At 38.8% G+C, this 27,871-nt stretch overlaps 2 protein-coding genes across 2 annotated transcripts in view; one reads left to right on the forward strand and one right to left on the reverse strand.

Annotated features, from left to right (window-relative positions):
* Positions 1–27,871, reverse strand: part of LOC103150644 (granzyme B-like) — a 45,467-nt gene that overhangs the window by 16,899 nt on the left and 697 nt on the right. The window lies entirely within an intron of this gene.
* LOC103150642 (neurexophilin-2-like) lies at positions 1,265–26,865 on the forward strand. Its single transcript, XM_007570341.2, has 3 exons — positions 1,265–2,032; positions 2,133–2,283; positions 22,964–26,865. Exons 2-3 carry the CDS (start codon positions 2,239–2,241, stop codon positions 23,708–23,710), a joined length of 792 nt encoding a protein of 263 aa, XP_007570403.1. The 5' UTR covers positions 1,265–2,032; positions 2,133–2,238; the 3' UTR covers positions 23,711–26,865.

Here is a 27,871-nt window from a genome sequence, read left to right on the forward strand (position 1 = left end):
ACACTGAAATTGTTTTAATTTTGCAGTTTTATACTATGTATTGCATGATCTACCTTCATGCTTGTTTTGTTTGACTGCTTTAACTACTTGATAGTTAAGGCTCTGATGCAATAAATGAAATGTTTAAAATACATCCTGTCTTCCTGTGTATTTATAGGGTCAGTTATTTTTATTATTATTTTTTGTGTGCCTGCCTGGAGGTCATTTGTTTTTTGATTAATACTTCTTAGTAAATATCTTTATCAAAGCTAAAAGACAGATAAGACATTATCTTTCCTAACATAAATTTATTTTGCAATAACTATTTTTTTGGAGAGTAAATCAGTGTAAATCCAATGCACAGTGGTTATGAACAGGTGGTTACATATCAAACTCAAGGAAAATAAAATTTGAAAAAAAAAAAGGACATCTGTTGACAAAAAACTATCAGCAATGAACACCATAAATGTGGCATTTATGAAAGAGTGGCAAGAGGAAAGGTTTTTGCTAAAATGCTTTGTACCAAAAAACATTTAACATTAACCTGAACTCCCAAATCCTATGGGGGTAAAAGCAGCAGTGACAGCATCATGCTGTGGGAATGAGGTAAGGCAAGGAAGTTGATCAGAGTTGCTGGGACAGTAGATGGAGCTCATACAGGGGAAACCATGAAAGTAAAAATGCTTAAAACTTTTTAAACTGAAGTTCAGAGACACTCTCAAAACAATCACACACAGTTCAACTAGTCAGCAAAGAATACAACCCATCACAAGTTATACCTGTGATGGGTTGTATCATCACAGGTACAATTATAACTCTTGAGTAAAACGCTCAAGAGTTATAATTGTGGATCCTGTGTATAAATCAGTTTTTAATTACACACTTGCTGTAAATGTTTCTGCATGCTGTATATACCGTAACTTATAGCAAAGTTAAAAGTAACTTGAAAATAGCATGCTTTTCATTAAGCTCACATTTCGTCATTAACAATGTTCTTAATGTTTGATGTCCTGTTCTAATCTACAGTGTCATGCTTTCATTAACTTCAATGGAAAATCTTCAGAAATAATGGAAATGCAAGTCTGTGTGAAGTTACTCTATGGAACATGTTTCACTTTGTAAAAAATAACTTTTCAATAATCCATTTATTTACCCTGTATAGAGTTCATGTCTGTTGTGTGGTTGTAACCACACGGTGGAGCCAGAATCTAAAAAAATGTCATCGGTCCGGTCTTTGTCCACCGTGGACAGAGTAAAAAGGCTTTTTACCTACATGCAGTTTGAAACCATTTGTTATCTTTTCCTGTATGATCGGAAATGCATCTTCTGTTGCTTCCCAAACGATAAACTTTTACTCACCATCTAAAACAAATATCCCAGTTTAGGGAGATACATTTATAGGGTGAAAACAAAGAAGAACCGAATAAGTTTTATTCCAAATATGAAGAGCTTCCTTTAATATCACCATAAATCAGTTTTTACGTGCTTCTCAAGCGATTTTGGAAATGCGACATTCTCCATTGACGCTTTCCTAAAAATTTGAAGTTAATCGTTTCTATTTACTTAAAGGGTTAAAGAGAGAGGGGGGAAAAGAGCGATTAACTGTGACATCAAGCCTCTTACTTATGTCTTTAAAAAGGAGAGAGGGAGACTTCCAGAGGTAAATCTTCAGGTACTGAGACTCTGAGCAGCTGCGCGCCGACCTTGGAGTCTCCAGGCGCGCAGCGCAGGATTTTGCGCACTGGAATCAAGTAGAGCTGAAGGAACGGTCTGCTTGACTGGCCGCAGTCTTGGCACCGGCGGTACGGGACTCATTTGGTAGAATTTCACGGCGCACAGAGACAACTTCTTGCTCAAACCGCTCCGGATTAAAAAGAAGAAAACTGTTCGGCGGGATTTGAAACTTAGACAACTAAGTCGCTGTTTGAAGACGCCTCATTAGAGGAAATTCCAGCATCGTGAGAGACGGGGACGCTTAAAGAGGATTGTAGAACTCTTTGCTGGATTGAACAGGAGGGATTCCAGCGCGAGGTATCTGTAAATTTGCAGAACAGTAAGGACAAGTTCTTTTTTCTTTTTTTTTCTTTTCAACTGTACGAATAAAACCCTCTATTACTGAGGTTTTTTGGTAAATCTCTCCACTTTCGTTGCAGGTGATAACAGCGATGTTTCAGCGGCATGCGCGTCTTCTCCTCTCCAAGTCTTTCAGAGAGGATTTAACCGTCGCTCATCTCGAATAAAACTGACGAGTCGCCGAAGATGAGAGCCCTGCAAACATTATTGTTGTCTTTTCTCCTGCACCAGGTGAGTACTGGGGTGACTGAGTAGTTTATTTCTATTCCGTCTCTTGAAGTTGCACTTTGAAACTTAGTCTAGGAAGCCCTCGTTGGGTTTAATTGCAATTTATTGAAACTGCATCGAATAGATTTTTGCTAAATAACACTTAACGACGTCAGACCACAGACCTCCTCTTCAGTTTTACAAATTGAGCTGAATTTTACTGACTTGCTCAAGTCTCAGCATTTTAGAAGGAACGTAAAAGAAACTAGAGAAAAACTACACACTTGAGTACCATGCTTTATAGATACTTTATTGTAGTCTTTCACTTGCTACAAAATATCAGACATTAAAGTAAACTCCCTATACCTCACACTGCCATTTCTGTAAAAATAACATATAAATGCTACATATTTATAATTACTTTCGTACCATTTATTCTGTGAATTTCTTATTTTTCATCAAGCTGACTTTCATGTCCTTTTCCTCCGACTTGCGGCCTGACCTAAAACACCTCCTTTATTTCAGTAAGATTTATTTTTGGTCCCAGCTGTGAGTTGGAACCCTTGTGTGGAACTGGTAACATTTGGTAATTATATTTGCTCCAGCACAAAACAAAATAAGCCAGAGTTTTAAAAAGGGCACATTCAAATAAGAGATTAAAGTAAAAAAAAAAAGGGGGGGGGGTGTTTCTTGTAAAGCTTTTGCTTCTTCTTCTTTGTAACTCACATAAGGCTTACATCAGTGCAAGGAAAATTATTTCGACTTTACTAGAAATTCATTGTGCTAAGCTTTTTTTGATATAATCTTCCTTTAGTGTAATTTTATTTTTATTGCGTTAATCTCTATAAAGAAAGATTGTGATCTTTGGGGAAATTCAAAGGGTTTTCACTACTTTGATGAACATCTGCTGATATGTGTCCTTTCTAGAGGTTTCCTTAATATATTGTATTTTTTTTCTTCTTTTTTTTATCATTGTTGGTTTTATCCTGTTTATCCCCTTTCCATGATCGGACTTGAAGGCGAAATGCCATCGGATTGAAGAAGTTCTTCACATCTGTGCTCAATCCTCAAAGAGGGCTTCTTTTAAAGATAGCCTTGAACCGTGCAGCTGCAGCAGCAGCAGCAGAAGGCTGTCTGTTCTGTTGTAATCAGCACTGAGCCTGTTGGGAGCTGCGCCTCCAGAGAGAAGTAGGCAGGCCACCCCCCTGGGGAGGCTTCTCTTTATATGCCTCGGTGGCTTTCCTCCCAGGACACCCACAAAACGTCTGACTGGGGAAATTTTAGACTTTATCAATATTACTTCAACTTTGTAGGCTAAAACAGCTGAAATTCACTCAAAACATAAAAGTAACTGAACTTTAAAGATGTTTATGTATAAAGATGATAGAACAGACCAAACAAAACGTAGCCAAAGCTTTAAGAGGATGCAGCAATGCTCAGTTTCAAATACTTAAAATTTTACGTTGCATCTGGAAAACTAGGAATTCATCCATTTCCTCCCACTCACTTTACGTACACTTCAAGTGGTGAAGAAGTAAGCCCGGCCCCAGCATCTCTGTCAAACCCCAGGGACAAATAAGAGGGTCAAAGCCATCCTGGGAGAATGGGTTCTACCCTGTGACATCTGCTGCACTTATCCCCAGCTCAATGACAACAGGACAATGTAGATGAAGACGAAACTTATTAAAGCCTCTCCGCTGTCTTCCCTCTGCCTGCCCTGTCGTGACTCTACTCCCACAGAGTTTCTCACAGTGGAACGTGTAGCCTTTAAAACTCAGATTAGGATTAGGTATGAAGAGACATTGACAAAGACTTTACCAGCTTGAGACGTTACAGCCAAGATAGCGACTCTGTGGTTGTATTATGTTGGAACAAAGGCTCAACGAGGCCCATGCTGATGGGGATCGGTGACAGTGTTAACCTCCTGTGTCACCTAAAGGAGATATATATATATACACACACACACACACACGTCTGTGGTTAAAAGTAAATAAATAAGGTTAGATCAGAGTGAGGAAACGAGCCTGGATGCGTTTTGTTTTTGGAACTGTGACATGCCTGCGGTTCTTCCATCGAACTTTGATGTGCAGTGATTTAAGGGATTACAAGTGATTTCTCAAAGCTTTTGGCAGTAGTTGTGAGCTTTTATTTATTTATCTATCTACGTGTGTTGCATGCAGTGGCAGCAGCTCGTGCAGTAATTGGCCCCGGGCGAGCCCCTTTCTTCTGCACCCTTTAGCCTTTTAGGGTTTTCATGCTTCTCATGCTTGTCTCAATCGTCGTTACGTTAATGCAAAAATAAAAAATTAAACTGCTGTTTTTTGTTTTCACAAATCAATCAATGTTTTCATGAATCTTAAATTAGATTTTTAACCCCTTGCAGATCATTGTTGCGACAGTCACCTCAAACTGCAAGACTGCATAGTTGCATAAGATTCATGTCTGTTAATGTAATTTCAACACACTGATTATCATGCTGCCATGTGACAGTTTTACCCAATTATGTGAAAGTTAAGCTTAATCAAAACGAAATATCTAAATCTTTCTATTTTATGCACTATTTTCACATGAATCTACTTAATTTAGAATCTGTTTGAAAAATAACATTATCTAGTTTCCTATACAACTGTAAATAAATTCAGGCATTAAGAGAAAAACATATTAAGTAGTGTAGAATTATGCAAACCGGTATTATAGATTTCAATGATAAAGTGGGCATGTTACAGAAACACATAACTAAAGAATATAAATTTAAAAAAATAAATAAAATGGTAAAGTAGCCCTTGAATCAAAAGATCATTTCAGTGTACAGAGTGTTCATGCTGCCCCCTGACAAAGTGGCACCCTGGGTACTGAGCCACGTCAAAAATACCCCTGGCTGTTTGATGATTTATCCCTCCGCCAGGAGATGAAGGAGGACAGCATTCGAACCTAAGGTAGTATTTGCCACTAGTTTATTTAAATAAAAGCAGTTTGTGCTCCTTATTTTCTCTGCAGCGGCAGAGAGAGCGACTCTCCTTTCAAAGTCAGAGTCGGCTCCAGCAAGGACAACACTTTTATCCATGTCTTCGTAACAAAACACAAATTCCACACAAATTCCCTCTCTAAGGACCTTTTAACCCTCTTTCCCTTGCCCATGCTCAATTAGGTTTGGTTTTATTATTTATTTACTGTATATTTAAAGGCAACTTAACACTGGGAAGTGTAATAAAATGTACAGTTGGGGGGATTAGGAGCAGCTCTTTAATCTCACGCTCCTGATAATGCTGCACGGGCTGATTGATTAGTTTTTCAGGAAGCTTATGTCAGAAAAACCTAATCCGTCTTTGGATTGTGCCAGCCTTGTAAGGTTTTCCGCGCTGCCACTTTATCATGGTGGCGAATTACAGAGCTGCTGGGCTGTGATAAGGTCCTCGTCTCTTTTACAGACCCCACCGCCCAACCCTTTTGCACACTTGCACTACACACAGCCCCCCTTCCTCCCCCTGGACAATAAAAAAAAAATGTGTTTATATTCTTCACATCCCTGCTCTGCCTGGTCTTCACATCAACCTCTCCCAGGATTTGCCTTGTAAGAAAGAGAGCGGGGAGGGGAAAAATGAGAAGAACTTAAGTCTTCAAAAAGCCACCAGAGAAATTGGGTGGAGAGAGAGAAAAAATGTGAGCGAAAACGGGCAAGGCGAGGCCAGTGAAAATTTCTGTGGAAGTGATTAAAACATGGATTTGACGGAGTTGAAGAGGGCATGTATGCATGCGCAGCCTTCCAGGAATCATTTCGGAGCTTACATGGTGCTGATGTGTATCTGTGCACATATTGGGGTCACAATCTTTCCAGCCAGAAGGCTTGACTTGATAATCCCTCATAAACAATACCCGTCTGTGGCATTTGCCATCCTCCGCCCGCATGTTGCTCATCACCTCTGCGAGGGAAAAGGTTGTCGTTTCGGAGGCTTAAATCCCTCAAATGCAGCCCGCAGCCACAACAGGTTGCGCTTTTACTGTATGGATCCCTGCAAGCTGTTCCTTTCTCCATCCTCATTTACAACCAGCGCGGCGATGAATCCTCGCTAAAGGTCTCCGAATGAAGAGACAGAAGCTCTGAATGATTGATTGCTGTGACACAATTGCCCTTTGCGCTGACAAAAACGCTAATCTGAAAACTGGAAGGCCCATTAAAGACTTGAGCCAAACAGTTATTAAGACAATGATTATTTTTGTAGCTGCTGCTCTTTTGATGAGAGCCGTCTGGGAATTATTGTGTCATTTATCGTTATCGTTAAAAAAAAGAAAACCGGTATTCTGATGAATAATTAGTCTTCTTGGTCTCTAACTAGAGATGTTTGCAAGCTCTGATTGAATGAAATAGTTCAGGTGAATATTACTGCTGTATAAATATATAACACACTGTAATATAACTGGTAAGCTTTATTGTTAAAGCAGTGTTTGATTTTACGAGACTCTGACTAAAAGTCCTCTCATGAATTTTAATTAATTTTATCACCATCACAATAAAAGTCACAAAATATCCTGGCAAAAATTTTAAGGCACATCGTTGACCCCTATTCGGGATGAACTGAAATGCAGATGATTCTTTGTTTGAGCCATTTATGAGCTGGTGTTCCTGGTGCAGGAAACATTATGTTAAATGTGTTGTTGAGATTTGTGGTCTAGGTCCAACGCTATGAATTTTTATTGCCGTTGTGCAGCCTCGGGCGAGTTAAACCGGGAGCTTCTGCTACCTTATGGCTCCGTCATTACAGCTCCGCAATATCAAAAACAGGCAGGATGTTCTGATGTGGAACTACTGCTGTTTAACAGACTGTTGACTGTGTTTTTAGTTTTCATTTTTTCAGCCAGGCTGCAACAAAATAAAATTTTCATTTTCGTCATTTACATTGTATACCTTTATCATTTATGTGACCAAAACAAAGTAGTGCATAATTTTGGGAAGAAAAATAAAAGGGGAAGAAAAATAAAAGATTTTCATTTTTTTTTTATTTCCAAATAAAAATCTAAGAAGGTGGCACCCAGTGCAATTAACTGCATTTAGAAGTTAAGCTGTAAAAAAAAACATCCCCTCTGTAGTTTGCTATGAACAGTATGTAGTCAAATTACAACGTCAAATGACAACTTTCTGGTAGATACATTATACAATGCAATGTAGAGAATTAACACCATGAACATGCCATCCCTACCATGAAACTATGGTGGTGGCAGCATCATTCTGTGGGGGTGTTTTTCTTCAGCAGACAGTGAAACTGGTTGGAACAGATTAAATAAATGCATCTCAATTCTAACAGGACAGCAACATAAAGTAAAACCTAGAATAGAAGGATTTATATCAAAGCATGTGTCTTAGAATGGCCTAGTCAAAGCCCAGAGCAAAAACCAAAAGAAAAACATTGGTAAAAATTCACAGATGAGCTCAATCAAGTCTGAACTTGAACAGTTTTGTTAAGAAGAATTTGTCACAATTTCTGTAATTAGATTTATAAATCTGGTGGAAACATACAGTTAAAGTTACTTCTACAAGGTAAACGGAGCACTTTTCAGATTTGGATTTGTAAAAAATATTGCACAATTTCCTTCCACTTCACAATTATGCAATAGTTTGTTTTGGTCTATCACATAAATTTCAAGAAAACATATAACATTTAGAATGATCAGAATTTTCAGTGAATCATTTAGCAAGGCTCATAGTGTGTATCTGTTCAGTCAAGGACTGACAAAAACAGTACGATGTATTTAGATTTAAAAAATTATTTAAAACTAAAGTTAAGGAACACAAGACTAAGAAAACAAGATATTATAAGAGGAAAAGTACTAACCTGTTCAGGCCTTACAAACCTGCATCTGAGTTCACATATTTTCTTTCTTTAAGATATCGTTTTGCCTGAAAGACAAAAAAAAAAGAAGTAAAACCAGGTAGCTTTTTTATTGTTGGTCACAATGTATTTCAGTCTGGATTCCTTTAAATGAAAATATTTGCTTCCTGATTGTCAGCACGACAGAACAGCCTGCCTTGTTATGATTTCTGCAGTGGCTTGCTTTAAAACTATTTTGCTCATCAGAAGAAAGTTGTATGAAACTATGAAAGCTTAGGAGATTAGTAGTTTTCTGAATTTCATAAAAATTCATAGAAATTTGACTCCAATCTCTTCCAGAACTTATTTGTTAGATGTTTTAACTTGGCCCCAAATAGTTACAGAATAGAGGTGTGTAAAAAAAGTGTGAAAAGTTGGAATCTGGACCAATTTCGTCAAAATCCATTCTTTCATTTATAACCGTTCTCTCACTTATTGTGACTCAAACAAGCAAACGGTTTCTCTTTTTTACTGTCTGAAGTGTAGAGTTTTTAATTACCACCCGCTTCAGTCCTGTAGCAGGCAATCACACCACATGTCAGAGCTCAGGAAAATGATTGACCTCTTTAATTAAAAAGTGCATGGGTTCCCTGTAAAAAGGCAAGGTGTGACAGCCTCAGAATAAGTACAATAAATCTCCCCCTCTGATTATTCCCACTTTTGCATTTCCTGCTGCCGCTAAGCTTTTGAGGCCTTTCTTTTGCGGCTTGTCATTTTCAGCCCTAACAAAGCTCTGTCAGCTTCCCAGTGTCTTTGTGTATTTCTTGTGATGTACCTGTCTTCAGAGCGTCTCGGAGAGAAAGGAGGCAGCGTCTTGCCAGTTCCTGTTTCTTCTTCAAAGGGAGCTGTTTTCTGTGAAATCAGACGCGGCGCAGTCAGCTTTGAGAATGGAAACATTTGCTCTGTCAAATTTAGCAGATGTACGTTTGAGCAAATCAAGCAAAACGGCCCCCTATTTTTTTTTTTCCCTTCTTTTTTTTCCTTCATTAAAAACTTATTTTCGGCACAGTTTTGAAAGGAGCAAAAACGATAAACGGTAGTTGTCACAGAAACACGAATAAGAACGGCTGAAATCTGAAAACCAGCGAAGTAACAATAAAAACACACTTCCTCCTCTCGTATTAACTACAAAGATTTACAAGTGCTTTTACTATTGTTGCAAGGTGTTAAAACTGGCCAAGAGATAATTACACCGAGTCCTAAATGCTTTGCGGTATTATCCCCTTCAATCCCCGCTATCAGAAATCCAGGGGTGTGCGGCAGGTGTCAGGAGCCTACACACAGAGTTTAGTGCTCTGACCATGTAAGGGGATTATGAAAGTGATGATGCACTGAAAGGTAACGGCTGCCTGAAAGTGAAGTGTCGAGGGCTTTGCCACTGTCGCATGTGACAAGTGCCGAGATAACGGCGAGTATCCAGATTACCTGGAGGCTCTCTTCTCAGACGCGCCGCTCGCCGACTCCTCCTCTCCTGCCAGGATCTTCGTTAACACTTCCCCAACATCCGACAGCGTCGCCACATTTAAATTTCCAACACTGAGCAACGCTGGGTAACATCTCATTTTCACCCCCAGGGCCTTTCGCAGTTAATTCACAAATGGACGTGAAGCAGAATATCTTAAAAGTGTGTTATAATTAAAATTGTAGTCAGTTGTCATTAAGCTGGATTACTTACATCATCAGCATAGGTATGTTTTTATTTTAATAGCATAGTTGTGGATGCCTGTAAAAAAGTTTTTATTTCAATTTTTTTTGTAGAAATGTATTTACAATCTAGATGCAATGACAAATTTGCTGAAATCTTGACAAATATTGCATTGCAAAATTAATAAATATACATTTATTCAAGAAAATTATGACCATTGCACCACTGTGCACATCAAAAGCGAAACTAAAAGTGACTGGGCACTAAAACATCATAGTGCACACATGAACACATGGCTTCACTTATCCGGAGTCAATGCAAACTTCTTATCCACACAGGGTCCGACCTGCAGTCTGGAAACCTGAGGAATGCAGCAAAAGCTTAATTTGCCACAGTGTCAGAGTGTTATACTGGTATAAGAGAGACATGTCAAAGTACCTCTTATACCAGTATTATTATTTTACTGATTTAGAAATGCAGAAAGCCATAATTACACTCTAATTTAATATTGTTTGTGAGTATGTGAGAAGCAAATCTATGTTTTACTTAGGCAGCTTTATTCATGCAGCAAATTTCAGCAGCAGGCAATACGAGATGTTTTACATGATTAAAACATGTAAAACATGTTTAGAGGAACATGTTCCTCTAAACCAAAGGAACATGTTCCTTTGGTTTAGAGGAACATGTTCACTAGAACTGTAACACAGCACATTGCATTTTCTCAAATGCTCACGTCAAAATCATCAGAAATATTGGAATAAAGACTAGGATTAGTGAGGATCCCAGATATCATTAATTAAAGTCAACTCTAAGCAAATGGGTCAATCAATGTTTTCATCTTTTTTTTTTCTTTTTTAAGTTTGCAGAAGTTTATTCTGGAAACCTATAGTATGCTTTTATGGAGCATAAAATAAATGCTGCTTCTCCACGTTTGGTTCTGATTTTGGGGATACAGAGCAAACTAGAACCAGAACACCTGCATAGTCTGGAAGTTTGATACAACAACAACGGGTCCTTAATATATTTCAGCGCTAACCCATTCAGTGCTTTATAAGCTAAAACAAGTGTTTTGATATATATTTTTTCTGAGATCCAGGGAGCCAGTTTTAAGACTTTGGAACTGGTTTGATGTGCTTCATCATTGGCTGTTCTGATAAGCTAATAATACAAATTTCTGCATGGCTATGTTTTGTTTTCCTCCAGTTTTACTGTGAAGAATCCTCTAGTTATATAAGGGAGTTTCCTTTGGTTGTATTGGGAACGCTTTCCAGCCATTTTGTGTGACAACTTCTTTGTTAACCAAACAGGAAGACAAATGTGATTTAAAACCACACACCTGCAGAGATTCAGCATGTTTCATAATTGGTGTAAGACCTCGGTTTGGACCAAAGAAAGGTTTTTCCTAATGTAGCTGTTATTCGATTCTGAAAGTTTGATAAGTCCAACTTAGTTCTGAAGATCAAAAACCTTATTTTTCCTGCCTTTGGTTTAAAGTATAGAATAAAACTTAGAACTAGGCTATAAAGTCACTTTCCTTAGGCCAAAGGTGTCCAAAGTCAAGCCTCAAGGGTCAGTGCCTGCATGTTTGAGTTCTTTCCCTTGTTCAACACACCTGAATCAAATCACGGTTCATTTGCAGACCTTTGTAGAACTTTGACATGCAGAGAAGATACTTGGATCATTTGAATCAGATGAGTTGGAGCAGAGAGACGCCGGCGCTCTGGGAATGGAGCTGGACGTTAGAGAGCCGGAAAATACATTTCTTCATTCATTAGATTACCAATTTAATTTCCAGGCTTGAAAATGTTACCCTTTTAATAATTATTGCATAGGTTATTTAGTCAGTTAATTAGCATTGTTTATCTTTGTTTGGTGGCAGAGAATGTTTCATTTTCTTAAATAATCATTAATGAGGATTTGTTAATTAAAAATAGATGTAATTTCTGATTCTACTAGTGATTAGCTCTCATCAATCTTTCAAGTTCAAGTGCTGAATAATCTTTGCATTTGCTCTACATAGACTCTTCTCCTGATACAAACACAGAAGTTTCCCCAATTCTTCTGTTAGTGTATCATGAAAATCCCTCAGCCGAAAGTTAAAGAATTGATTCTTTAGATTGATTTTTAAGGATTCAATAATATCGGCTGATTTACTACAATAATAGAATTTGACACAAGTTAACATCATTACAACACCATTACGTTAGTGAAGGTTACCGTCTCTTCCTTCTTGTTTAGAATATTTTAATATTTTGACTACAACGTAACATCTGTACAACAAAATGACAGAATTTCATTACAGTTTTGAAACTGTTTGTATTTGCCAGCAGTTTCAAAACTCATTTTCTGCAACATCAATAAACTCATATCAGCTGTGTTTTCTCACCCGTTCTGTTTTCCGAGAGCCGGTTGACACACACACACACACACACACACGCGCACACACACACACGCACACGCACACACGCACACCCCTTCACTGCAGCGCCCCCTCCCTGTCTCTTCTCACTCGCTCACTCATTTGGTGCCGTTTTATTTATGTCACCCGTCTCTTTCACTCTAGCTAAACATCAGTTAGTTACGGTGTGGGGAATATGATGAAAGCACTGACAACAGAAGCAGTTTTAGTTCTTAGCACCTGGTGTTAGAAAGTTTCCTTGAACATTTTTTTTCTATTAGAATTAGAATTTAGACATTATGTGAATTTACTAGCACAACTGAACAAATTTGATCTCAAGTCTCGGCATCTTGCAAGTGTGTTTTAGCTCCTTCATTTTCAAATTTACATTTAATCTGACCAAAGCAGTCTCAAAAACACATATTCTAATTTACTGAATATAACTGCATTCATGCTGCAGTATCGGATGCATTGTAAAGATGATGCTTGAGCACTATTTACCGAGTAATGAGTATCTTTGTTTACTGCTGAAGCCCAAGATACATACAAATTAGTGCGACAGGGTCACAAAGGGAGCAAAAAACACCTGCTGTACTGTTAGCTTTTTATCATTGAGAGTTTCCACAAGCCTATGCATGCAGCGTATTCAGTGCAAGGGGAGAAACTGAGCAATTTGTTCAGTTTAGTGCATCACTTCTTGAAGGGAGTGGCTCTCTAATGATACAGAATGCTTCAGTATGAAGTCAACACCCATTGGGGCAGTCGAGTTTGTCAATGTCCAAATGAGATGAGGCTTGGCATCGTTTGAGTCAGACTGCTCTGACACAGAAGAAAAATACTGAATTCTGTGATTGAGCTAGAGCAGAGCTGCACTGACACTGTAAACATGACTAATGACTCACATTTTAAGATTTATGGTAGCCAGAGGAGGGTTAAGTTACATGCTATAATTTATGCTAATCACAGAACAGCCTTGAGTGACAACAGGAGGGCACAAAAAGCCCTCTGCAGAAAATGCTGCTTGAATACACTTTTTGACACCAGAATAACTCAGCCGGAGCGTACACACTTTTTAAATTCAAAACTTAAGAACGAAATAAGCATACAGAAGGCCTCAATAAAGAAAGTGAACCTGACAACCTTTTCAGAAGAGAGTGAGATCAATAACTCTGGAAGATACAGAAACAGAATTTTGCTCAGGCCTGCTTGCTCATGTTGATGGTTGACTCAATTTTTAAAGGGCACATATAGTCATTTTTTACAACTTTTCCTTTCAGTTATGTTCAGACATGCAGCTCTCGACACTTATATTCGAGAAATATGTAAAAGAAAAAGAAAAAAGTCAGCACACGGCAGGAGGGAACAATGCTGAAAGTGTAACGTGGTCGACGACTTTATGTGCAGAAAATCAGACTTGCATAACACAACGGTCTCCAAAGAAAAAACTTAGTGGTTTCAAAGTCTTCATTTTCAATGTGTACACTTGAACAAATGATTTGATGGGCATCTTACCCAGAGATTTCATGGTACTTTGTGGAAGCAGGAGGGGGAAACACAGGAAAACAATAACTATGGCCTACTGTTACATTTTTTTGATAATGTTGATATGGTCGTGTGTTTCAATATTAGACACACGTGGCTTCATAGCCCTTTTTGTGCCCTAAAAGAACATGAAAAGCAATGGAAAGACCATTTTGCAGTTTACTTCCGTTTTATAGTCCTGACATTTTTTTATTGTGGCTCTAAAATGCAATAATGTTTACACTTTTAAACACTATCTGTAAAACAGCTTAAGATAGATGACATGTCATAATAATCAATTTTTAATGAACATTTTTAACCCTTACTTTCTGAAAAAATAAACTACAATAATAAAGCCTCCAGTCTCTAGTTTTATATTTTATGCATCGTCTTTTCCAGGATGTACTGGTTCAAACCGACGCTTAAGCCTCAGTGAAGAAAAAAATAAGGAATTTCAATAAAGTTAGCGTTAGGTGCGAAATTCATTTAAATGTTGATAAAGGCTGAGAATGAGGTGCAAGAATGGAAAGGTGAGGCATGATCTGCTGTGTTTGAGGTGTTAGGAGAAGTGGCACTCTTTACTAAAACGAGTCTTCAAGAGATTCTTGAAGGTGGAGTGAGGCGTAGCTGCTCAGAAAGGAACATGTAGCATCACTGGGAACCACAAATAAAGCCAGTCTGGACTGCCTGGTGGGTACGGGTATACAGTCAATTTATATTCCTGAGACAAACACTTTGGTTAAAAAGGAGCATATGACTGAATATGAAAAGTAGAGTGTTGTAATAAAGCACTATTTGAATGACAGGTACCTTTTAGCAGTGGATGTTTTGCCTTTTAAGGGCCTTGTACTTTTGGTTTGGTTCTCAAAGCCCAGATGAGCTGCTAAGTTCTGGATGATGTTCTTATTAGTTTTGTGTGTCTAAATTTACTTGGATACAAAATCTCCACAATCAAGCAAAACCATATGTGCTGTTATTTTTTTTTAAAGTCAACATACACGTCTTTTTTTTTTTTATAATTTATTTTTAATCACATCACTGTGTTTTGTATTAAATTATACCCCTCTCATCATTTATAACACGTTACATGGTAGTTGCCATACAGCTGGCTTAATAAGGCCCTAAGCAGAATGTATTATATTTTATTTGTATAATTTATTTTTATATTATCCATTCTTTGTCACTTTTGCATGCTGCATTTAACAACTATTTTTACAGTTGCAAATTAATGACTTAAACTGACTGTATGACACAATATGTTCTGAGAGTAGTAGTGTGAAGAACCAGCACCCAACAGAAGGATTTAAAGGGCTCTGTTGGAAACCCAGTCTGCTTGACTGAAGCTGTGAAGTCATTAAAATCCTGGCAGCATACAGATGGGCCGTAAATGATGCTCCTGTTCTGACCAGCATTGATAGTCTGATCTGTGCAAACATGTCAGGGCAAAAGTCCAAATAAATATCACTACAATGGTTTATTTTATATTAGTGTGTCCTACAGTATAACACATGTTATTCTTATTTCATGCTCAATGTCCAGTTGACATTAGTATACCCAGTACATATTGTTTAGCTCTAAAAGGTTGTGGGGAGGTGACGTACTGTTATACATCCAAACACGACTGCAGTTAAATGCTTTCTCATTATTATGGCTAGACAAGGCTGGGGGGATGTTATGAGATTGATTTATTGATTTAACATGTAATAAAAGCATGTTCCTACTTAATAAACTTTATGGAAAGACCAATTTTGTCTTTTACTTCAAATATTTAGGTTATAAAATATAACATTTGCCCTTTAAATACCAAGTCTTAATGTAATTTATACACTGTGAAGGTTTTACTAATATGTACATAACATTTCTAAAACTGTCCTAATTGATTTCATATTTCATTTGGGTCAGCTGGGAACCTAAACAACCATAAAATCTGGCACCACCTAAGGCTAACACTGATATTTTACACAAGTTAGACACAGATCAGATGTAAACAAATCAAGTCTGATTTAACATTACAATATTGATCTCAAATTGATCGCATATCAGTATGAATTAGGATTTATAGGTTGAGTGCAGACACTAAGCTGTCTCATTCTCAGAGGTCAGGTGGTAATGGCCTGACAGATCATACTGGAGGGCAGCAGATATGGTGCATGCTCACGCACACGCCGACGGTAGCCGTCTGTGATTGGTAAGGCGCCCCCCGGTGTGGATTTGCTGTTGCGATCCACCACAGTGCTGAAGCACCTGCCATGTATTTCCCCGGCCGGCCTCTGATTAAAAGTGATGGCTCTGGAGCGTGAGGCTGTTCCAGCGATCAGAGCGCCAATCTATTCTTCGGCAGGGTGGAGGCTCTTTGCTCAGTGCTCCCAAAGCGCCTCAGGGGCCTCCTCTGCTGGAGCCAGCTCTGGATGTGAATCATTACAAATTATATGCCCCGTAACATCAGCAAGAAGATGGCACGGGAAGGTCTGTGGGCAGGTGGGAGATTGTGGTGGTTTTAATGTCAGCTGAGCCGTTTGTCATGTCGGATGCTTGAAAGCAAGATGCTGCAGTCAGTCTGTGGCCTGATGCTAACAGCACCGTCCTGAGCAGCTGACAGGTGTTGTGTTTCGGTGGTGCTGGAAAGGGTATTACCACAGGCGATGGTGAAGGTGGTGCAGTTTTACTGAAGTGTCCAGATTTTTACAACGCAGAAACACATCAAGTTAATGAAGCTTTGGACACAGAAAATTAGCAGAGAAATGAATTGCACTACCTAAGTGAGGTCAATTTGCACAGATCAATCCATGAAGAACAGCGGGGTGCATGATTGGGACTACTGTGCTTGCACTGATGAGCAGGTTAATTGCCCATTTTGTTTATTGTGAGAAATTCCTGAAACCAATTTCCCCTAGACACATATCCCCGCCTTATGTGCGGGGAAAAAAAAAATCCAGTATGAAAAATTCAAACTGATTATTTTTGTTACAGAGGCAGCATCTTAATTAAAAAAAAGCAGTTTCTTGCATACCAATCACAGGCCAAACTGTTAACTGGGCCACACATTTTTGTGGCTGCCATCACAAGCAGCACCACCGCTTCTCCGGTAGGCCTACACCCATCACAGCCAAGCGCAATGTCTTCTTGTTGCAAATACACATTAATGGCATCTTTTCAGATGATGCAGAGGCCAGATGTCACTGGCCTCTTAATAACTTTCTAGAGGCTAGTTCTGGTCGCTGTGGCAATTACCTTTATGTCAGGGCTCTAAAAGATATGTCTACCCACGGGACAAACAGGCAGCCAGCTCCTTAATGCTTATTACAGACAAACGTCAGAGCTGATTCATCCCGACTCGCTGTGCGAATCTTTGGTGCTCAGGCAACTGTGTGAATTTTAGTGCTTAGGTCTCTAAATCAAACGTGAACAGAACAGCTTTCAAATTTGACAAAACAAATCAAAAGCGAACAGAAAACGGTTTTCGAATTTAACAAAAACACATTCTATGCATTCTGCATTTGCTTTTTTTTATTCAGTAGGAAATGCCTGACTAACACAGAAAATGCAGCAGAAATGTTTAAAAGTAATATGCACCCTCTAAGCATTTAATATGATACACATTTCATAGAGTTATGTTAGGATTTATGCAGTGTTATCCGTTTTTGTTCAATGCAAAAAGTGAGAGCACTTTAAAACACTCTGTATAAGCATTATCTTGAAGATAATCTAAAACCAAAGCTGCACTAAACAAACTCTTGTTCAGCTGAGGATGCACTTCGGACCAACATGAAATAATTTAAAATAGACCTACTACAATAAGTGCTTGTGAAGATGAAAGCCTGTTGATGCAACTGGAATCGAGCAATAAACATGTATTTTTCTTCATCTAATACAACAAGAGAGTCCCTGGCTTTGAAAGTCGTCTCTGAATGTTAAGGAAGATTTGTTTCACCTTTCCGTGTACAAATGCTCCACATTTTTTCCTGTTTCTGTTCTTGTTTGCTCTAGATGCCACTTTCTCTGAAAGTTAAAGAAATAGCATTTTGTAAATTAATAAATCCAAATTGGCTGTCGGGGTGTTAATGTGCATTTTTATCTTTTGGTTAAAGTCCATTATGAACTTTCTGTTTTTGGTCTACGGCTGAAGCCCTGGTACTTTTTAGCATAGCTCATCAGTGGTTAATTTCGTATTACCATAAATGCATAAAAATTGCAACTAACTTATGAAATGTACCGAGCCTATCTCAAGCATTTTCTTATTAAAATGTCACACTGTTTATAAAATAAAATTTGTAAATACTGAGAAATCTATAATCCTTAATATTGACTGAGATGATAAAATAGCCACTTTTCTTGGTGACCATTCAGAAGCTGTGAATCAGATACCAGCTTCAGTCTCATTAATGAAAAGCATATGAAAATATTTTCTTATACTACTTTTATAGTGCAGAACACTGAGGGATGCACACTTCCCACTGACTGTGCAAATTAGCTATAGAAAACAAATTTGGCTCGTAACACCAAGATAACAGTATTTTTTACCCTCCCATCCCCCCTTTTAACATTCAGAAAGTTTTTTTGTTAAAAGAAACTGGATTCACAATTATTTAAAGACCTATCAGTGCCTATAAAACCAAAGTAACCGAGTTTCTTTATTTATTCTTGTTTTTTAAGTTGTTCAGAGTTTCTAGAAATGCTTAATTAACAGACCCTGACCTACTCTCTCCCGGTGGTATAAATATAACGTGACACAGAGGCCCATTTCTCATAGCCACGGGCCATAAGGCTGTACAAGGACTTGTGCTTTTGCTGCACACCACACTCACTCAGTGGGGAGATTAAGATTGAGATGAAACAATTTCCTAAGCTCACAGTTAGGAAACTGCTCCAAACCAAGTCTCCATAGCAACCTATCTTCATGCCAAATGTTTGTATGGGAGGGATACAAGAAGGCCTTTTCTGTCCTAATATCATAAACTTAAACATGTTTGCTAAACCTAACTGAGACTTTATTTGGGACTTTGGTCCAATACAACTTAGACCTGCTTATCAGAAAGAAGTAGGTGAATAGGCATGACAATTTATTACAATTCACACATAGCATTAAAGTCCATCCAAATGACTGGATTGCAGTTATTCACTGCACATACAAAGTCACATCACAAAGTGTGCTGTCCGCTCAGCAATCAGTGGGTCCACTGATGTTTTGGTAGCATCATAAACAGTCATTACTTTATTTGTTAGACATCAGCATTGCTGACATTTGTCTGAGTTGATTATTTTTTTAAGTACCTCAAAAACAACAAGTAAACAGCAACAAAGGTGAAATTAATTTACACACACTTAGTCCTTATGCACCGTAATTACATATTTTTTATATATTTTCTTTCACTGATTTCAAATCTAGCAAATAAAATCTCAATTCTCAGTTTTCAGTCTATAATTTGTTTTTTATGCAAGAGTCTGAGTCAAGTTTGCCATAGTCAGGTCAAATCAGTGGGTGTCAAACTAATGCAAATACAATTGTTTTAGGCAACCTCTGACTATGAGGATAATAAAACTGTCCTTAATACATCCATATAACATTTACAACTGTACTTAGTGCTACCTGGACACGATAAGATTAGTCAGAATTCATTTTAATCTTAGTATAAGCTGAAGTCCCAATGCAGCCGAGCTCCCACCCCACAACTGTTGTGATGACACGCTGAAGGGGGGAGTGTGAAAAAGAGGGGAGGTTCTTAAAGAGACACACCCTAACTCCATAGGTGGAGCGAAAGTCTTAAGGGAGTTTGTTCCAGTTGGGCTGCTGCCACTAAAAAGGCTGGGTCACCCCAGTGCTTTAGCCTTGGAGCATCTAATAAAAGTTAACGTTATTATGGCCCGAGAGATTTATAAACAACAACTTAAAAATTCAGATAAATGAAATGAGGCATGGCTTTAAAAACAATCAATAAAACTTTAAAACCAATTTTAAATGGACAGGAATCAAACAAATGCTCTCACGTCTGGAGGTGTTGGTTAAAAGACTGGCAGTTGCATTGTGGACACATTGAAGTCGTACCAAGGAAGACTGAGGGACACCAATACAAAGTCCATTACAGTAATCAAGTCTAGAGCTAATAAATGTGTGAATGGCCAAGTCGATTTAAAAAAGATTTAAGTTTGGTCAGTAGACGCAGATGGGAAAAGCTGGATTTCACCACAGAGTCAATTTGTTTATTAAAGTTACTTGATTTTGCCATAAAATGGCCTTATGTGACCAGAGAAAACAGGACAATGAAACAGATATAAATATAACTTAAAGCTCTTGATTTTTCTACATTTTATTTTAAGCTTTTGTACAGTTTTGACAGGGATTGCCAACAAAACCGTAGGATGCAGTAGCTGAGTGTGTCTGATGAATCTGTTGTTTTTTTGTTTTTTTAACAGAGAATTAACGTGCGTGCCACCTGATGCTAAATATTACCTTTAAATGCTTGCTAAGGATTCACAATGTGTTTGTGGCTCCGGTATAACAATGAATGCAAAAGAGAAAGCCTTTGCTGGTATGCATGTTTCCATGTGTTTCTGTTAGACGTACAGAGAAAGAAAGAAACCAAACCACAGAGACAGATATCCACCACCTCTTTGCCTCGTACTGCTGAAATGAAGTCTGCAGTTATTATCATAATAATGTCTTGTTTCAAGTCGCCCTGAAATGCCTCTAGCACGCCTGCACCGATTAAGAAATCTTAATTAAGCTTTTGTAGATTCTCCTTCATCAGACCTTGCCTCGTTTTTTTTTTTTTTGTTTTTTTTTTAACAAACACTCGTATTCTTTTCGTCAGACACTCTCACCTAAATGAACAAGGTGTTAGCAGAGAAAGTGAGAGAGGAAGAGAAAGCAAAGCCTGTGTTTTCGGCACACGCTTTCAAGTTTCCCGTGCTTCATCTCTCCCGAGGCATTTAAGTATTAGATATCCCTGCGCTGATCCGCTTGTTGTCACAGCAATTTCCCCAGTTGCTCATCATACTTAAAACTCCTCTCTCATTTCCATTATAATTATCCAAGACAAAGCTCACCTGAGATTCGCAGCGAAAGACAATTTAGTTTCACCTCTGGAGCAGAGCAGCATGACGCTTACTGCGTAATGGATAAAACAGTTTGAGGTAGTTGGCGAAAACGAGAGTCACCTCTCCGTTTTGTTTGCAGGGGTGAGGAAACGTTCCTGTTGGGAGTAAACAGATTTCACGACCGGGCGCGAGTTTTATTTTGGTGTCGTTAGAGTCCAATCAAATTAACAACAGAGCTCACTTGAGGTATTACTGAAAGAGGGGCATCCGCTGGGAATATTGCCACTGGTGGCTGGTTGATTAAACGGCCGTGGCCGTCGTGAACTACACAGAGGAACATTATTACAGAGTTGCCTCATTCATCTGTGTTTACAGGGAGCAACTGTCTTAATTAAGCATTGTGCAGGCTGATGGATTGGCCAGTCTCACTGTCTGTAGCAGACGTATTGATTTCACATTCCATACCCAAATAGCCAAGTCGTTTTCCTCCCCTTTAGGCGTTAAGGTGCCACCGCAGCGTGGGACATTAGGAGCATTTAAAAGAAGCTGTAATTATAAAACATGCGGCCCTATTACGTGTCAGATGGAGAGGTTTGTAATGTGACTGCGACAAAACAAATTGAACCAGACGACCTACTTTGTTAGCTTTGTACACATGTGTTTCAGTTAGGCTTACAGCAAAATTATAATTAGTCTGGGAGTAGTGCACAGCGTCTTCAGTGAGGATTCAAACAGCCGCTGCCGTGTGCTCTCAACATCTGCTTCTCTCAGTGATCCCTACAACAGGGCCTGGGGAGAGAGAGCACTACTAATTACTAATAAAACTAGCTAAGCCTATTGCTGTGAATTACTGCAGCTTTATCTGAAGTGGACCAGAAATCACTCCCGAAGCAAGAACAGGGTTGGAGAGATGCGAGGAGGGATCGCAGTGTCTGGATTAGCACAAAGCTTGGTGTATGTTGTGATGCCTCTACAAAGGAGTGTTTTCGTGCCGGACATTAGTGCGAGATTCAAAATTCTGGCCGACTTGGATCATCTTGAAACACCTTGACTCAAAGGCTCAGGATGCAAAGCATATTTATACAGACATACTGTCGGACTTTTTTGAGAAAATTCAACATATGAGTGAATAAAATGAATGGTTCCTACTATTATGTGAATATAATTGGACTCCCTACAGTGGCTTGAGTTTTTGCTATGTATACATTTTTTTTATATCAGGTTTTAAAATACTGAGAAATTAAAGAGATCTAAAGACAAAGTGTACAAAAAACATTGCATTTTGGGGGGAAATGTGAGAAAATGCACTTTTTAGTGAGGAAAATTTCCCGGATCCCATATTTATTCTCACAATTGAAGCATATTCACAAGAGCTGCAAACATGTCTCCTCATCTGAACTGCTTCATCTCAGAAGCACACCACAAGACGCAACAGGAAATGTCCAAAAATCCTTAAATATCACGAAAGTACATTCCTGTACAAACAAAAAAGATTTTATACCTTCAACTTTTAGGCAAGGTGTGCAAGGAGAAAATCTTTGCTCCCCAAGACATTAAGGCCAGACTAAAGTTTGCCAGAAAGAAAGTAGACAAACACCAAGACTTCTGGGATAATGTTCTTTTTACAAATGAGTTGAAAACTGACCAGAAGAGACCCTCAGGGTACCCGAGTGTCAGGGAAAAAAATTAAGCTGAAGTAGAACTGGATCCTTCAACATGAGAATAACCAAAATCACACTGTTAAATCCACAACAGATTGGCTTAAATATAGAACTGGAAAGCCCTTAAACAGCCAAAGCAAAGCTTAGACGTTGATCTCATTGAAATGTTTAACATTTGATGGCTGAAAGTGACGAGTCTGGCAACTCTTCATCAGACTAATGTCAGAGACTGGTAAATGGCTATAAATAGTGACATATCACTGAGGTGTAACCTACAGTCACGGTTCTTCTGCTTATACTGATCAGTTTGGGTTAAAGATAAGCTGTAATCCCCTCAAAGAAAGTCAGGGGTCGCCATGCAGTACTAAGATTTGTATCTAATATAGAATGCAAAAAAAAAACCTGTTTCAGCATATTAAAACTAACATTTAATGAGAAACTGATTATGGATTATTTGGGCAGATTGATTATTGCTTCCTCTAAATCTGTAACAAACTCTTGTGAAGTTATGCTTAGAAGTGGTTTTCATCTCACTTAAAATTGTTTTTTCTCTCTACCTCTCCTTTCGTGTTCTGTAAAGGTCGCATGCAGGAAAGTCCATGGAGGCGCCACAGAACTCATCGAGTGGAGGGACAGTGATAACGAACAGAAGATTTCTCCCACGGGGGTGAGACCACGGATTCTCAACCCCCTGCGTTTGTTTGCCAAGGGCTCCCCTGAGCTCAAGAGCAACATGAGGGAAATGACATATTTACAGAACATGGAGGACTTTTGGGACTGGTTATCTAACCAGACAGATGTTCAGGGTGCACAGGCCAGAACTAAACGCAGACCCATCGTGAAGACTGGCAAGTTCAAAAAGATGTTTGGGTGGGGGGACTTCCACTCAAACATCAAGACAGTCAAGCTCAACCTACTGATCACAGGAAAGATCGTGGACCACGGGAACGGCACGTTTAGCGTTTACTTCCGCCACAACTCCACCGGAATGGGGAACGTCTCCGTGAGCCTGGTGCCACCTTCCAAAGTCGTGGAGTTCGAGATCGCCCAGCAGTCGACACTGGAGACCAAAGACACCAAGTCGTTCAACTGTCGCATTGAATACGAGAAGACGGACCGCAACAAGAAGACCGCCCTGTGCGGCTTTGACCCGTCCAAGGTGTGCTATCAGGAGCACACACAGAGCCACGTGTCATGGCTGTGCTCAAAACCCTTCAAGGTCATATGCATCTACATTGCCTTTTATAGTGTGGACTATAAACTGGTGCAGAAGGTATGCCCTGACTACAACTACCACAGCGACACACCTTACTCCTCCACAGGATGACCTAGCTCTTAGCTTGCAACAGCCTTTAGTTTCATCTCCAACCGATGTAAATGTCAAACTCTAAAGTCTCTGTCCACAAAACAACCCTGAACACCCGAGTCTGCTGAAAGAAAGTAAACTCGATCAGGGCAAACACACTACAAATATTTGGATAAAACCTCTGTAAATATAGCAGTTGTATCCAGAAAAGAAAAGAAAAAAACCCACAGACAGTTCGGTCTTTTGAGACTTGGTTTTAGGGGTTTGACAAAGTAAAAGGCAGTGCTAACTCCCAACCCTGCGTAAATCCTCATCACAACAGCACATGTTCGCTGATGTAATTAGTGTGTCGTCCAGATGTTTTCTTCAAGGCTAGACCATGGGCAAAATGTTGCACCAATTAAAAGTGCAAACCTGGAATCTGGCAGTGCTGGAGCCAAAAACTGTGTCACCTAATTGAGATAGTCATCATTTAACATATGACAAGATTTTGATCCATCTTTAAAAAATTATCTAAAGAAACAGTTATTTAAAAAGGCATATAATAATGAAATGTTAATGTAAGAATACTGTATTAAAAAACAGAGAATGGATAAAAAGTTTGACTTTGAACTAGAGCGGATATCCATTTGTGCATTTGGAAAACTCAAAAAGGATAGTCTTTTATTTCAAAATTTTTCAATAAGTGTCTTGAAGATTTGAATAATTATTAATATTTAGGAACATCTTTTGCTAAATTTCTCATATATGTATTAATATGATCAAAATGACTAATTCAACTTATTTCAGTGTACACATGACAAAATACACAGATCGATTTACAGATTTCTGGAGGTTTATAATACATATAATGCCCTGCAAACATTCTCATACTGCTTGACGTTTTCCACATTCAGCAGCCTTGGATCAATTCCTTCTAGAACCTTCTTTCAATGCAGTAGCAGCTGCAGGTCTTTTGGAGCGTCTACAAGCTTTGCAAATCTAGAATTCTTTTTTCTGTGCTTAGAGCATTTCTGGACCTTGACTGAGGATTTCTAACATGAAATTGCTGTGATCCACGTCATTTGACTGTAGATCTGATTATATGTTTATGGCACTTGTCCTTCTAGAAGGTGAACCTCCACCCAAGCCTCGTGTTTTTTTCAGCATTAACCAATATTCATCTCCATCCATCTTCCCGTCAACTCTGAGCAGCTTCCCCACAGCATGACGTTGCCACCACCTTGTTAAATAGTGTTATTTAGGTTTCTGTCAAGATGACATTTTGCATGTAGATCACAGCATATTTTTTTGTTGTATAGCCCAAAAAAGCTTCTGTCAAACTGTGCATGGAACCTCTTAAGGTTTTATTTCAAAAACGGCTTTCTTCTAATTGCTCCTCCATAAAGGCCGAATTTGTGAAGCTAATAATAATAATAAATCCATTTCCTTTATGTGGTTAACCTTAAAGTGGGCTTGTGGTCGTCAATCCATCACACAAAGATAACCCTGCATGCATGCACACATTCACTTCTGAGGGCAGTTTAGAGCAAACAAATAACCCTATATGCATAGTTTTAGACTGCAGGAGGAACCCAGAGTATCCATGCAAAACCCACACACAGCTGCACCAGTGTTCAGCCGAATACTAATACTAATAGTTTTAATGCGTTTAACATATTCTCGCTCCTGAGCTGTGGATCTCTGAAACCAGTTGCTATGTTACCACTGGTCTGTCCTACTGTTTATGTAGCATCTGAAGCAAATTGGTTGCGCTGGATTTTTTTTATTTTTTTAGGGGTATTGGAGTAAAGGAGACCAAATATAGATGCAGACAATAATTTTCAGAATTCTTTTTAGAAACAAAATACAGTTTCTTTCCTACGTTAGTTATGCACTGCTTTTTTAAGATGCTACTGCACTTAAAATCTCTATAAAATACACAAATATTTGTCTTTACAATGTGAGAAAATGTGGAAAACTCCAAGGGGTATAAATACTTTTGCCAGGCACTATTATGCATTTCAGTTCTCCTGTGTTGATTGCCGCAATTATCCCAAGGCATGTGTGTGCTAAACCAGTCTGAAATCCAACATCTGTGTTTGCAGGATGCACTTTGAGGCAGCAGCCTGCCGAGCGAGCCATGCAGTGGATTAATGTGTCAGGAGAGGAGGGGAGGGAGACGCAATAATTGCAGGACAGGTGGATTTAGTGAGTCTGGCAGACAATTATCAGCACTTTGTCATGGTCCTGCTACCAGCCCTGACATTACCTGTCTTTAATAGGCTTTAATTAGCCTGGGAATTTCTATTCGCCAAGAGGAGAGAGACTGAAAAAGGAAGGAAAATGGGCAGAAGTTGGGGGGAAAAAAAAAAAAAAAAAAAAAAACTTGTCTCTGATTTCAAGAAGTGGGAATATATTTCAGAAAAAAAAAAATCTGGCTTTTTCCCAAATGTACAGCAAGCCTAAGCTGGCAGACTTAAAGTGGAAAAGAAGCAGTTTAGCAGTACATGGTGTAATGTGCTTTGACATTGCAATCACCCAGACAGTTTTAAAAGGTTTCGTTGAAAAGCACCATCACACGGAAAGCCGTAGATTGCATTGCTTGCACACATCCCGGGTTTTAGGTTAGGGCATGTGCCACAGATGACACTGCAATTATTTCAGTCGATGCTACTTCATGGTCCCATCATCTGTAAATGATCCTGTCACCTTGTTGGTGAGGTGAGGTGTATGATAAATCAGAGTCAATCTACAGTGAAATGATATTTTTAGTTTTACTCCTTGTGTCGATGCTGTGTACTATTTGTAACTACAACCAGACGTGTTTAATTATGGCTTCAAAGTAAATGATGTCAGTTTATTTCAGTTTTTTTCCTTAGGGATATTTCACAATGTGTACCCCTCCTCATTTCTGGTGTTTTATCATGATTACCATGTACATAAATGTTTGAATTATTGCCAAATGTTACATATTGCTTTATTTCCCCCATTTCTGTGTTTTACATTGTTCCTGTTTTGATTACCTGCTCGGGTAAACTTGCTTAAAGATTTCTCCTGTAAAATAGGGAAAAAAAAAATGTCAGTGTGTAGTGTGATTGCACATGTTCATTTTCACAGGAAGTTCATTTTGTTAACATTTAATGGTTGAAGATCACTTTAAATCTTTATGACATTAAACCTTATAAGAAATTGGCTCCCCAGCATCTTGTCACACTGAGTCTGCCCCGGTCTGTTGGTGCTCAGAGTTGTCTCGTTTCATTCCTGAAAGGCCTTCTCAACAGGATAAACACACCATTTTTAAGAGGTACATTTCGGTGTAGCTTTTTAATGGGCAATAAATCTGTGTCCACAGGCGTGGATGATACCAGAGGTACACCTCAGGGAGCACATCCATTTTGCTGCGGCCATCAGGGACAGGGGTCTTTTCATTCGCTTCCATTACTCTTATCTGATCAGGATGAGGCACCTACTCCTTCAGCATCAAGTCACACTAGGCTCCCCCCGCTGCACTCGTCCAAATCCCTTAAAACCATGCTGATATGTATTTCTGTTTTCATGCTTCACCTCTCACAGTATTGGTGTTTAGACTGCACACTTATGAGACCATAAAATTAGTTTGCATAATTTATAGCTTCATTTAAATACCACTAACACGTGGAGGTGTAGTGACACCGATCGCAAAGTTTGTTCTAAACCACAAAAAGTAACTGAACATTTGGCCAACTTCGCCAAGCCACTGCCAGAGATAAAATAGATTTTTAGTTCCTAATGCTACAGTGAGAAGGGAGCTATAGTGTGGGCCAAAGAACGTCTAAAAAAAAACATGTGTAAAAAAAGTAAGACATTGTTATTTAAAGCTGGGGTTTGTATGTTGTTCGTCAAGCCTCAGGAGTTTGTTATTTTTTTTCCTCCAGGAGGCTAAATGAACTGGGTTCACAGCAGATGGTTCATACATTTAGCAAGGTAAATAAAGCAACTGATGCATTGTATCATGTGCCGCTACACATAGCTAACGCAGGTGAACCCACGTCAGTGAAATGTGTGAATGGAAAATCTACCAACAAGTTTACAGAAATAATAGCAATAATGTAGTTTGAGGGAGATGGATGCAGTTCATTCTCTCTCTGAGAGGGGGCTAGCTTTGTTGCTCTTTGACAACCATTTCACACTTAGAAAAACCCCCGCTCCAAACCAAAGGAA

The sequence above is a fragment of the Poecilia formosa genome, unplaced genomic scaffold, assembly GCF_000485575.1.
Source record: "Poecilia formosa unplaced genomic scaffold, Poecilia_formosa-5.1.2 Scaffold259, whole genome shotgun sequence".
In the NCBI taxonomy this organism is placed as follows: Eukaryota; Metazoa; Chordata; class Actinopteri; order Cyprinodontiformes; family Poeciliidae; genus Poecilia; species Poecilia formosa.

Coding starts and splice junctions, on each gene's coding strand:
- LOC103150642 (XM_007570341.2), top strand. CDS start 2,239: ATGAGAGCCCTGCAAACATTATTGTTGTCTTTTCTCCTGCACCAG. Junction 2,284..22,963: donor TGTCTTTTCTCCTGCACCAG/GTGAGTACTGGG, acceptor TGTTCTGTAAAG/GTCGCATGCAGGAAAGTCCA.